At 42.8% G+C, this 10,030-nt stretch overlaps 2 protein-coding genes across 2 annotated transcripts; one reads left to right on the top strand and one right to left on the bottom strand.

Annotated features, from left to right (window-relative positions):
* On the top strand, nucleotides 1–5,101 carry LOC131251428 (uncharacterized). Its single transcript, XM_058252118.1, has 4 exons — nucleotides 1–156; nucleotides 238–313; nucleotides 445–617; nucleotides 4,930–5,101. The coding sequence occupies exons 1-4, from the start codon at nucleotides 47–49 to the stop codon at nucleotides 5,000–5,002; spliced, it is 432 nt and encodes a 143-aa protein (XP_058108101.1). The 5' UTR covers nucleotides 1–46; the 3' UTR covers nucleotides 5,003–5,101.
* Nucleotides 5,102–6,294: 1,193 nt separating this feature from the next.
* On the bottom strand, nucleotides 6,295–6,849 carry LOC131252123 (putative cyclin-D6-1). The gene is made up of 3 exons (XM_058253009.1): nucleotides 6,785–6,849; nucleotides 6,507–6,716; nucleotides 6,295–6,427 (listed from the first exon to the last, which is right to left on the bottom strand). The coding sequence occupies exons 1-3, from the start codon at nucleotides 6,818–6,820 to the stop codon at nucleotides 6,413–6,415; spliced, it is 261 nt and encodes an 86-aa protein (XP_058108992.1). The 5' UTR covers nucleotides 6,821–6,849; the 3' UTR covers nucleotides 6,295–6,412.
* Between the last annotated feature and the right edge of the window lie 3,181 nt (nucleotides 6,850–10,030).

Here is a 10,030-nt window from a genome sequence, read left to right as displayed (position 1 = left end):
TTACCCCTTAAAAAAGCGGATTGGAGAGAGAGAGAGAGAGAGAGAGATGGCAGTCGTCCAAGTGCCGGCGGAGTATGGATACGTGGTGCTCGTGCTGGTTTCATATGTGTTTCTCAACTTCTGGATGGCCTTCCAGGTCGGCAAGGCCAGGAAAAAGTAAGATCAACGGTCTGGATCACCGACATCACGATGGCCCGTGTAATCTAATCTTTTCTTCTTTTTTTGGGGGTTTAACAGGTATAAGGTATTCTACCCGAATCTGTACGCTCAAGAATCCGAAAACAAGGATGCCAAGCTCTTCAACTGTGTCCAGGTTCGCTCCCACTTTTTGAAAATGACAAAAATACTCCTCTTCTTATCATTCTTTGTTTTTGAGAAATGGTTATTTAATAAGGAATGGGGGTATTTTTGTGATAAATGTTTTTTTTGGGGGTGACGTGGCAGAGAGGACACCAGAATTCTCTGGAAGTGATGCCGGTATTCTTCACGGTGCTGGTGCTGGGAGGGATTCGGCACCCTCTGATCGCTGCAGGATTAGGGGCCTTCTATACAGTGGCCCGCTTTTTCTATTTCACTGGCTACTCCACCGGCAACCCTGAGAACAGATTGAAGCTCGGGTATGGCCCACCACTCTCCTCCCTTCTTCAATAAAATATCATTTCTATTATATCCGGATTAGTCGTCAGTTGGGCGTTCCAAAATGAGGTCTGTCCACGTATCAAGTGGGTCACGTGGTCAGTCTTCGTCAGGTGGGTCACACATTCATTAGAGAAATGGACGGTTGCAGAAAAGATGAATATATGTGGCCTACCTGACGTTTATATGTTGTTTAATTTTTGGGCCAGGGTATGGTGACGGTGACCCTCACATGCTGAGTGGCTCGGATCCGTAACACGTGTGCGATTTGGCACGTATAGAGCCTCTTGCCAACTGCCTCGGCCTGTGCCCTATGTTGGGGCGGAGGATAGAAGTTTCCCGTATGTCTCGTCTCCTGTAGTCCTGTTTCCATGTATCCGTTTGGGTAGTCCGCGGGAGTGTAAGACATATACTCCACTTTCTATACAAAGAGATTTGCAAAATACACGCAGCTGTATTCATATCTGTACATGCCTTCAGTGACATTGGCCACTATAGTATTTCTATATGAGGTTTGCTACCTCCACACGTAGGCCCCCGACCCATGTTGCAGTACACCCAAGCCGCCATGTATTGTGTGAGACACACCCTTGAGAGGAGTGTCCAAGAGGGGCGCGGTTTCAGTGACCGTGGGCCCCACCTTGATGCATGTGTTGTATATCCATGTCGTCCATCTTTTTTTAAAGCTCATTCTGGTATATGGGCCCAAAACTGAAGCGTGTCCAAATCTCACCTGGACCACACCATAGGAAACAGTGGTAATTGAACGCCTACCATTAAAAACTTCTTAGAGCCCAGCCTAATCTTTATTTGCCATTTAACCTGTTGATAAGGTCAAACCGACTTGGATGAAGGGAAATGCAAATATCAGCTTCATCCAAAACTTTTGTGGCCCACGGGAAGTTTTTAATGGTCAATCACCAGTATTTCCTGTGGTGGTGGTCCACCTGAGATTTGGATCTGCTCCAGTTTTAGCCCCACGTCCAAAAATGAGCTGGAAAAACTAATAGAAGGCGCCGATATACAACACATACATCAAGGTAGGCCCCACGGTCACGACTTGAACGCACTCCGTCAGGTTCCAACCTAACTCTTGCCTGGCCTAATTGAATCTGCGCCAATCCAAGAGATTATTATTATTATTATTATCATTATTATTTTTTCTTCGGGACGGTCCATTGTTTTGTACATGTGCAGTCTCTTTAGGAGTTTAGCAGCCTGAGTTGTTGGCCAAATGATCCATGAGGTTGGTCCCATCTGATATTCAGCTCGGATATCACCTACAAATGCTAGGTTGGAAATTGAGGCTGCATATGGAAGTGCCTATGTTCGTGTTGCTGGCTAGGTGCGACTACACATGGCAATGGGTCCCGTTCAGGTTGTGTCTGTCAAGTAGAACATGTTCCGCTTATGGTCTGAACATGACCCATGTCCCATTACCCAGTAGTGCAATCCAACTGGCCTAAATTTATTGATCCCAAGCCAAAGTTCAACCCTGCCTTACCTGTCTAGGGCTCTCAATAGTTCAAGTTGGAGTCAGGTCCTATAGTATGGTTCTTGAGCGTGTGTGTGTGTGTGCACAGAGAGAGAGAGAGAGAGAGAGAGAGAGAGAGAGATGATCACATACACAACTTCTTAGAGAGAGAGAGAGAGAGAGAGAGAGAGAGAGAGAGAGAGATGATCACATACACAACTTCTTAGGTGAGAACTCACATGCACCTTTGCGCACATGTCATGGGTACAAAATCAAGGCTCACTAGAGTTTTGGATGAGGCTAAAAGTTGGGCCATGCGGGTGTCATGTGGTGCTGCATCATTCGGATTTTGTGCCCATGACATGTGTGCAAAGGAGCACCAGAGTTCTCACCTAAGGTGTGCAGGGGATCATCTCTCTCATGTTATTTGGCTTTTACGTATTTTCGGGAATTTCATTCTCCAGTTTTTCCTTAGAAAACTTGTCCCAGCTATGAATGGAAATATTTGAGAATTTAAACAGAAATTTAGATTTTTGTCCTGATGCATCAACCAAAATAATTTAATAATTTCTTAGGAAATACTAAGCTAACAGTAATATTCCCAAGGAAACATAAAAATTAAGGAATGAATTCCCCAACAACCAAACAAGTCCTAATAAATCTAGTTTGGTTCAAATAAAAAGCATTTATATGGCTAGGCCCATTTGATGATTGAGTTAGATCACACACACGTGCCACACTTGCCACACGTGGCATGTACATGAGCTCTCTCATACTCACATCTGCCGTGCAGGTTAGGAAATGTTGTTATGTTGCTAGAATAACCCTATATAATATATAGTATTACTATTAAAATTAATGGACACAACCCCGACCTGGCTTGACCTGAGCCAGGTTGCTTTCGACTGGTCTAAGTTGATGCACACAACCAAAACCTATCTAGGCCTGAATTTAATTGGGCCTAAAAAAGCGGTTTCTGGACTCAACCCAATTTCTTGACTAGTCCTTTCAAAAAAAAAAAAAGAAGGTGAATACATTACTAGCTTGATGAAGCGGGTAAAGAATTAAATTTTTAATTCTTAATATACGAAGGGTTTTGCTAATGTCCCTGTGAAAGTGGGGACATTAGCAATGTCCTCAAATTATCTAAATGGCACATGGGGTGACCTATTGTTGATGTGAACCGTTCATAAATTCATGCAACCAAGAGCAAGCAAAAATCATGCCAATCATGCGATCCTAAGCTTATCAATATCATGAAAATGGATGGCCAAGATTGAACTAGAGAGGCAAAAGAGGTTGAAACATGGATAGATCCTACTTTATATTTCTTATGATTCTAAAGTAACACTTTGATTTGATGATTCTAACCATGTGATTTTTTTATTGCTCCTAAACAATGGAATGGTTGTAGCAAATTGGCCTCATTCAAATAGTTCGGATTATCCAATTGGTGTGATTCCTGCACCATGGCTTGCTCCTAGTTGTATGAATAAATGATTAATAGTTTGGGTCAACGATAAGTCATCCCATGTGCTGCTTAAAAGGTGTGGGGTCCCCATGGCAGTAGGGATGTTCGCAAAACCCTTATATAAAATATAGAAATAATAACCATAATCCATCATAACTATATAAATAATATGAATCATAACCGTAATCCATAATAATGTAAAAGGTCAATAAAGAGAGGCTGAGTTCCCTATATGTTTTGAATAGGGAACTTCGTTATTCGGAGCTTAGGTTGTAGATGTGGGGCCATGCTTGCTTTATACAAGCCATTGATCTGACGGCCCCCTCTCAATTAGTCAACTCTAATATTTCTGTTATGGGCATGCAAATATTTGGTTAAAAAGTGCGCGTAACAAACACGTTAAATGGAGGAAATACCAAAGAATCGATAGTTAGGATCTTTCAATTTGGTGGATTTTGGGGAATTGGTCCATTCATGATTGGGGTAGTCAGATCAATGGCTTGGATAGAATAACGATGGGCCTCACATCTACAAACCAAGTTCCGAAGAGGGAAGTTCCCTGTTCAGAATGAATAGAGAACTCAGCCTCTAATAAAAATCTAAAAAGAAAACGAACAAGACAGAATGGCAATGGAAAGTTAGAGAGAGTACAGGATAAAATTGGAGATAGTGAATCAGGAATGGTGGAAGAAGAGTGTAAAATGCAGTAGTATATCAGTACCTCAAACTCAAATATTCTAGTGTTGCAACTCATAACTTTCGCTTGTACCACTTAAAGGGTGTTCAAGTCCCAGTGACTTGAGCAAGTGCATTTGAGCATTGAAGTGCATTTCGACTTAGTCAGTGTTGGTCACCAGACCGAGTAGGCTCATCTGCGTCCTAGGTTGACGCATTGGTTAAGTCATTTAGTTAAATGGTCTCATTTTCTAGCTTAACCCGCTCCCTATTTCGCTAGGCCTGAGCTGATCTCAGAAGCAGGTCAAGTTCATTGCTGCCTATCGTTGAGCTGTTCTGAGCTTGTTTCACTTCTGGCTTGGGTGATCCACTAGGCCTTTTTGTAGACTTAAAGGCATAAAAGGGGTGGCCCATGTGAGCCCTGTCCGACTTATCTTATACTTGTAAGGCTGACATTTAGTGGGGCGATCCTTCCCAGGTCTATTTACTTCGCGCGTTTTGCTAATAGGCTTTGAAGCGAAAAACAGGCTTGGAAGCCAGCAAGCAGCGGACGTTTTTCAGCTGGGTCGTAGTCTTTATCTAAAGTACATGCTTTGGTGCTGCGAGTGATTGTCTTTCATGTTCTGTTTACACCCAGCCAACAATTTCATGTTTGTTTTTTTTACATTCTCAGGGTACTTGGCTTCCCAGCACTGATGGGGCTTATCATTTGCACGGCATCCTTTGGAATCAATCTTCTCCGTTGATCAGATCTGTTTCTCTTTCTCTTTTACCCTGCTTGCAGAGTAGTTTGATACGGTTGTATGTGACTTTTGGCTGATGTTAAATAAATAGGAGACGTTCCTGTCCAGTTATCATCAATGACCACCATGATCTTCATGTTTAACTGTGGTAGTCACTTCAAGATCTCCATCATTCAACGGCTGTGGTTGTGGTTGTGGTATGGTTATTGCACTAGTTCCCTCTTTGATGGTAGGCTAGAATTATCAGCATTTCCATTTGGTGTGGATGGGATGGGAACTGTATATCCAATCATCTATCAATCGCAGCCATTGGCTACACCTTTTTTTTTTCTATTCCAACTGATTGCCATAAGTTCTTAACCATCCATTGTTGATTGTTATGATGCGAAAAGGCAGAAGAGTGGAAGGCTACATGAAGATTTTCAGTGGGCCATGCTTACACAGATTCTTTGGGCGGTTGGATTGGGTTGTGTAAAGGTTCAGGCCTTATTAGTAAGTGGGCGAGGATTTTGTTAACGGCAATGCCATCCGTTCATGATCCAATGTGAGTTCTTGGGCCCACCTGTGCCTATCTATAAGGGCGTGTTTGGATTTCGGGCCCAGGTGGTAGAGTACTGTATATTTTAATAAAATATACATTTAATGAGGTTTGAATCCAAACATCAACACGTGGTTTGCTGGCGGCCGAGTACGTCGCCCGAACCATTTTGGGTCGTCCACACGTCTCCGCAATTAGATGGCAATGCAGGCTGCCGTGCAGTGCTTTCATTGCACTGCACCGCCGTATCAGAGAAATGTAATCTTGCCCTCCACAAGCTCAGGATCCACAAGATTTGTCTCAATTGCACTTTCCTTCGACATCATCACAAATCTGTTCCCTCCTTCCGTTGCTGAATTCCAATCTCTTGCATCTTTCTGGCTTGATGAAAAAAATCCAAAAGATCGATTTTCTCGTAATAGCGCATTATCTTTCTCTTCTTCGTCCATGCTTCCGATCTCGTAACAGCGCATCCAATGCTAATGCGGCTGGTTTTCTCGCTTTCCAAGCTCAGGGAATGACGGTCAAGGACATTGACTGGCGTGTCCAAACTCCATACCTCATCCAACAAGATCGATTCGTAACCGTCCATTACCACACCTTGCATCAGATTGTAGCAATCCAACAGCTTCTCCTACAAACCCATATATATATATATATATATATATATATATATATATATATATATATATATATATATATAAATTGGAGAAATTTAGATAAAAGCTGCGATTTTTTCTTCCTGGGTTTTGTCTTACTTTATTTATATATACACAGGAAGAAATTGCCTTTTGAAAACAAGGAAATTGCAGGGGGGAAAAGCTCGTGGGAAGCAGGGAGTAGTGCCGAAGCGGCGATTACAGACGGTTTATACTCTAAGATCTTGACTTCTGCAATCACAACCGAAGATTAGAGAAATCCAATTCGATTTTATTCAAGAAAAAGCTAAGAAAGAGGAAAAGATCCGACTTTTCTACCGTTCTGAGCTTTGAAAATGATCTCTGTAGCCCTAGCTTTTAAAGCCTGCTTCAATGGAGGGTCGTTCCGTTTGAAAAACGAGAGGAAGAATAGGAGGAATGTGAAAGGCGTCACCGATCGCATCCGCCATTTCAACACGCTGAGAATCAGAAGCTCCATGCGCTGAATCGTCTGCGTATCGAAGATGATTCCCTCCTCGCTCTGTTGCATTGAATCGAATCAAAATCGATTTCCAATGGGTTTTTTCTATTTAATCCTATTTTTTTTACCTGAAAACTAGTTAAAGAGAAGGTGGATTTTTTCATCTTTGAAGCCAGAGAGATGCAAGAGATTGAAAGGATGACTGTGATGATGTTTGTGTTCTTGAGTGCAGCAAGACCAAGACTCCACTCCCAAACATTGAGTGTGGAAATTCAAAATGTTGATGTATACAAGTGCATTCTTACCCAAAAACTATGAGTGGTAATCACAATTCCCACACTAACTTGCTACAGTGTCACGAATACTGTGACGGGACAGTTTTACACTGCACTACAATACTATACGCGAGTCCAAACAGGCCCTAAATGCTCCCACGTGCAAAGATTGCAGCTTGATTTCTCAATAGTGGATTTTAAGACTAGTCTAATAAAAAATCAATGCAAATCCATGAATTTGACTGGACAACTCATTTTAGGGCATGATCCCAAAAACCAAGCAGATCGAAATCTTAGCTGGACCACATCACAGGAAACATTGGCGAATGAATACTCACCATTGATAACATCTTGTAAGTCGTTGAATGTTTATTTTCAATCCAACCTATTGATAAGGTCACAAGGACCTGGATAAAGGGACCAAAACCAAAATATCAACTTGATCTAAAATTTTTGTGGCCCATGAGAAGTTTTTAATGGTCAATCACCACTGTTTCTTGTGGTGTGGTCCACGTAATGAATGATTCGCATCAAAGGTGGCCCCACATGATAGATGACCCGCATCAAAGTGTGGCCTAGCATGATGGAACATGCACATCAAGTGGGTCCCATTTGATGGGCAGTCCACATCAAAGGTGGGACCCACATGATGGATGATGGTAATTGAAGGTAGGCCCACATGATGAATGACTTATATTGAAGGTGGGCCCCACATAATGAATGGTCCACATTAAGATGAGCCCGTATAATGGATAGAGTGGGTTTCACATGATGGATAGCCCACATTAAAGTGTGGCCCCTCACATGATGGATAGCCTCCTCAAGTGGGCCCTACTTAATGGACGGTCCACATGCAAGGTCTCACATGATGGATGACCTATATCGAAAGTGGGCCACATGATGGATGACCCACATCAACTGTTATGGGGAAAATTGAACTAGCTTGCTGTACCAAATATGCAACCAATCATAAGAGTATCTCAAAGTTGTACCGACTAAGAATACCTTAACGAACTCCTTAAGCTCTCAAGGCATCAATGGTGAGATGAGCCCTAGGCTAACCTTAAGGGCTGACAGCAAGCTAAACTACTTAAGGTCAGAGCTCAGTAAGAAGACTCACCTCCCAAGTTGCCCGGATCGAACCCGATCTAAGAGACAAAAAATATAGAGAGAATTCCACCCCGAGCTAAGAAATGGAAGATTTGGCAAGATTCTATCCGAATACCATGCTGATCGAGGCTGGCTCAACAACGCTTTTGGAAACAAATCGTCATTCAAATAAGGACCCTTTAACATATCTAGTGTATCCCATCAGGGTATGCAAGTCCAGCATATCCAAACAAGATACGCAAGTTCAAGAGCTACCTAAGCACCCTATAAATACACTTACTGTCAATAGAGAAAGGTAATCACTAAAAATCTTAACTCAAGTCCCGTTCTACTTTAATTTAACTCACCTGACTTAAACATCGGAGGGTCCCCGGCTATAACCAGCGCCCTCGCTGTTCTTTAAATACTACTAGAGTAAGTACATGTACACCTACAGGTGTATACCCTGCCCATCCAGATTGAGGAACAACAGTCCACATACAAGGTCTCGCATGATGGATGACCCATATCCAAAGTGGGCCACATGATGGATGATCCACATAGAAGGTGCACCTCACACGATGAATGGTAGATATCAAAAGTGAACTCCATATGATGGATAATTGTCACGCCCCAGACTCGGTAACCGGACTCACAAGGAACCCGATGACCGGTTCTGGCCGCAACAGCCTCCGTAGTACCCCTTCTCGGCTCCTGAGGCAGGTTCCGATCTTGGGATCCTACAAGGAGGATTTCTATAACAATATAATCATTTCCAATGCGAGCATACCCAAGATTACAGCAAGTATATCTGAGAATAACAAGGGGCACATTACAAAATCCACTAAGAATTTAAACTTTTACAAGCTTAAATCAGGTCCGAAAGGACATACATAAGATAATGGGAAAAGAGAGAAAGGTCAGCAACACTGGAATCCTCAACTCAACTTTACTCCACGCTCTACTGCTATGATGCCTGCCTACAGTCTCCTACACGCATCAATCGTGCATAAGCTTATAGAAGGTTAGATGGTGGTGAAAGTATGTGACAAAGGTGCACAGAAGAATAACACGATGTACAAGGAAAGAAACGTGCTCAATGAGAATATCGTTAGCCTTACCAAAGCTTATCATAAATACGATGCAATGAGTATTGGACGCCATACCAAGGTAATGCATGAAGGGGCTTATACAGCCAATGCTAATGCGATGCAAGTAATGTCAATGCTCATATCCAAACCACATATCAAGTACATTTCCAATTATAAGGAAATCACCAGGGTCCAATACACTGCTAAATGACTGCAGCTCTACAGACCCTGCACAGTCAAACGAGCGTAAGAGACCTCACTACTCACCTGTAGATTGCCAATCACCAATAAGGCCAGAAGGTAGTAGACGCATTTATGAGCTGATCAGACTCAGCCTAGCAACGCCTCCTCACACCAGGCAGGTAAGGCCACACCCCTATCCAACTGACTACACGACAGTAGGAGTCGCGGCCTAACGGTATAAGGCTCTTATGCACTCATAGTTTCCACTTGGTCACGGCGTTGGAGTAGATTCTTGGTACCATGGAAGTTTTAAAAATTTCACCCATGGGTATCCTATGTACTCGGTATTCTTAAGTAATATTTTCGGTGTCCACTCATACGGCCATCCACGAATATCCATGTGGAGGCGAGGCCCTAATGAAGCAAGGGCGGTATCATCATGAAATGCTATATTAATGCATGAGTCACACACACAGATCATACACTAGCTGCAGGCACACAATGTGCATAAGGGTAGAAACTCCATCCCTCAATGACCACCACATAATGCAATCAATTCATACAGATGATGCATATGGGTCACAAGAATGTAAGTGTGCTTCCTGTGGAAAATGGAATCCTCCGTCCTAAGGAGGTTCAAGGTCTAAGCACATAAACAGGTGTCCTAGGGAGAAGAGAAATCCTCTAGTCGGGGCCCAGTACTTTGGGATGACCCACAAGCTAAGAGAGAAAGTCA

Source organism: Magnolia sinica, chromosome 7 (genome assembly GCF_029962835.1).
Source record: "Magnolia sinica isolate HGM2019 chromosome 7, MsV1, whole genome shotgun sequence".
NCBI classification, from domain to species: Eukaryota; Viridiplantae; Streptophyta; class Magnoliopsida; order Magnoliales; family Magnoliaceae; genus Magnolia; species Magnolia sinica.
This window is presented reverse-complemented; position numbering and strand designations above follow the sequence as displayed.

Bases quoted from the DNA above. Each gene is read 5' to 3' on its own strand.
- LOC131251428 (XM_058252118.1), top strand. From the start codon at position 47: ATGGCAGTCGTCCAAGTGCCGGCGGAGTATGGATACGTGGTGCTCGTG. The intron at 314-444 runs GTTCGCTCCCAC...GTGACGTGGCAG, and splicing joins AGCTCTTCAACTGTGTCCAG to AGAGGACACCAGAATTCTCT. The intron at 618-4,929 runs GTATGGCCCACC...TTACATTCTCAG, and splicing joins GAGAACAGATTGAAGCTCGG to GGTACTTGGCTTCCCAGCAC.
- LOC131252123 (XM_058253009.1), bottom strand. From the start codon at position 6,820: ATGAAAAAATCCACCTTCTCTTTAACTAGTTTTCAG. The intron at 6,717-6,784 runs GTAAAAAAAATA...TCAATGCAACAG, and splicing joins TCTCTTTAACTAGTTTTCAG to AGCGAGGAGGGAATCATCTT.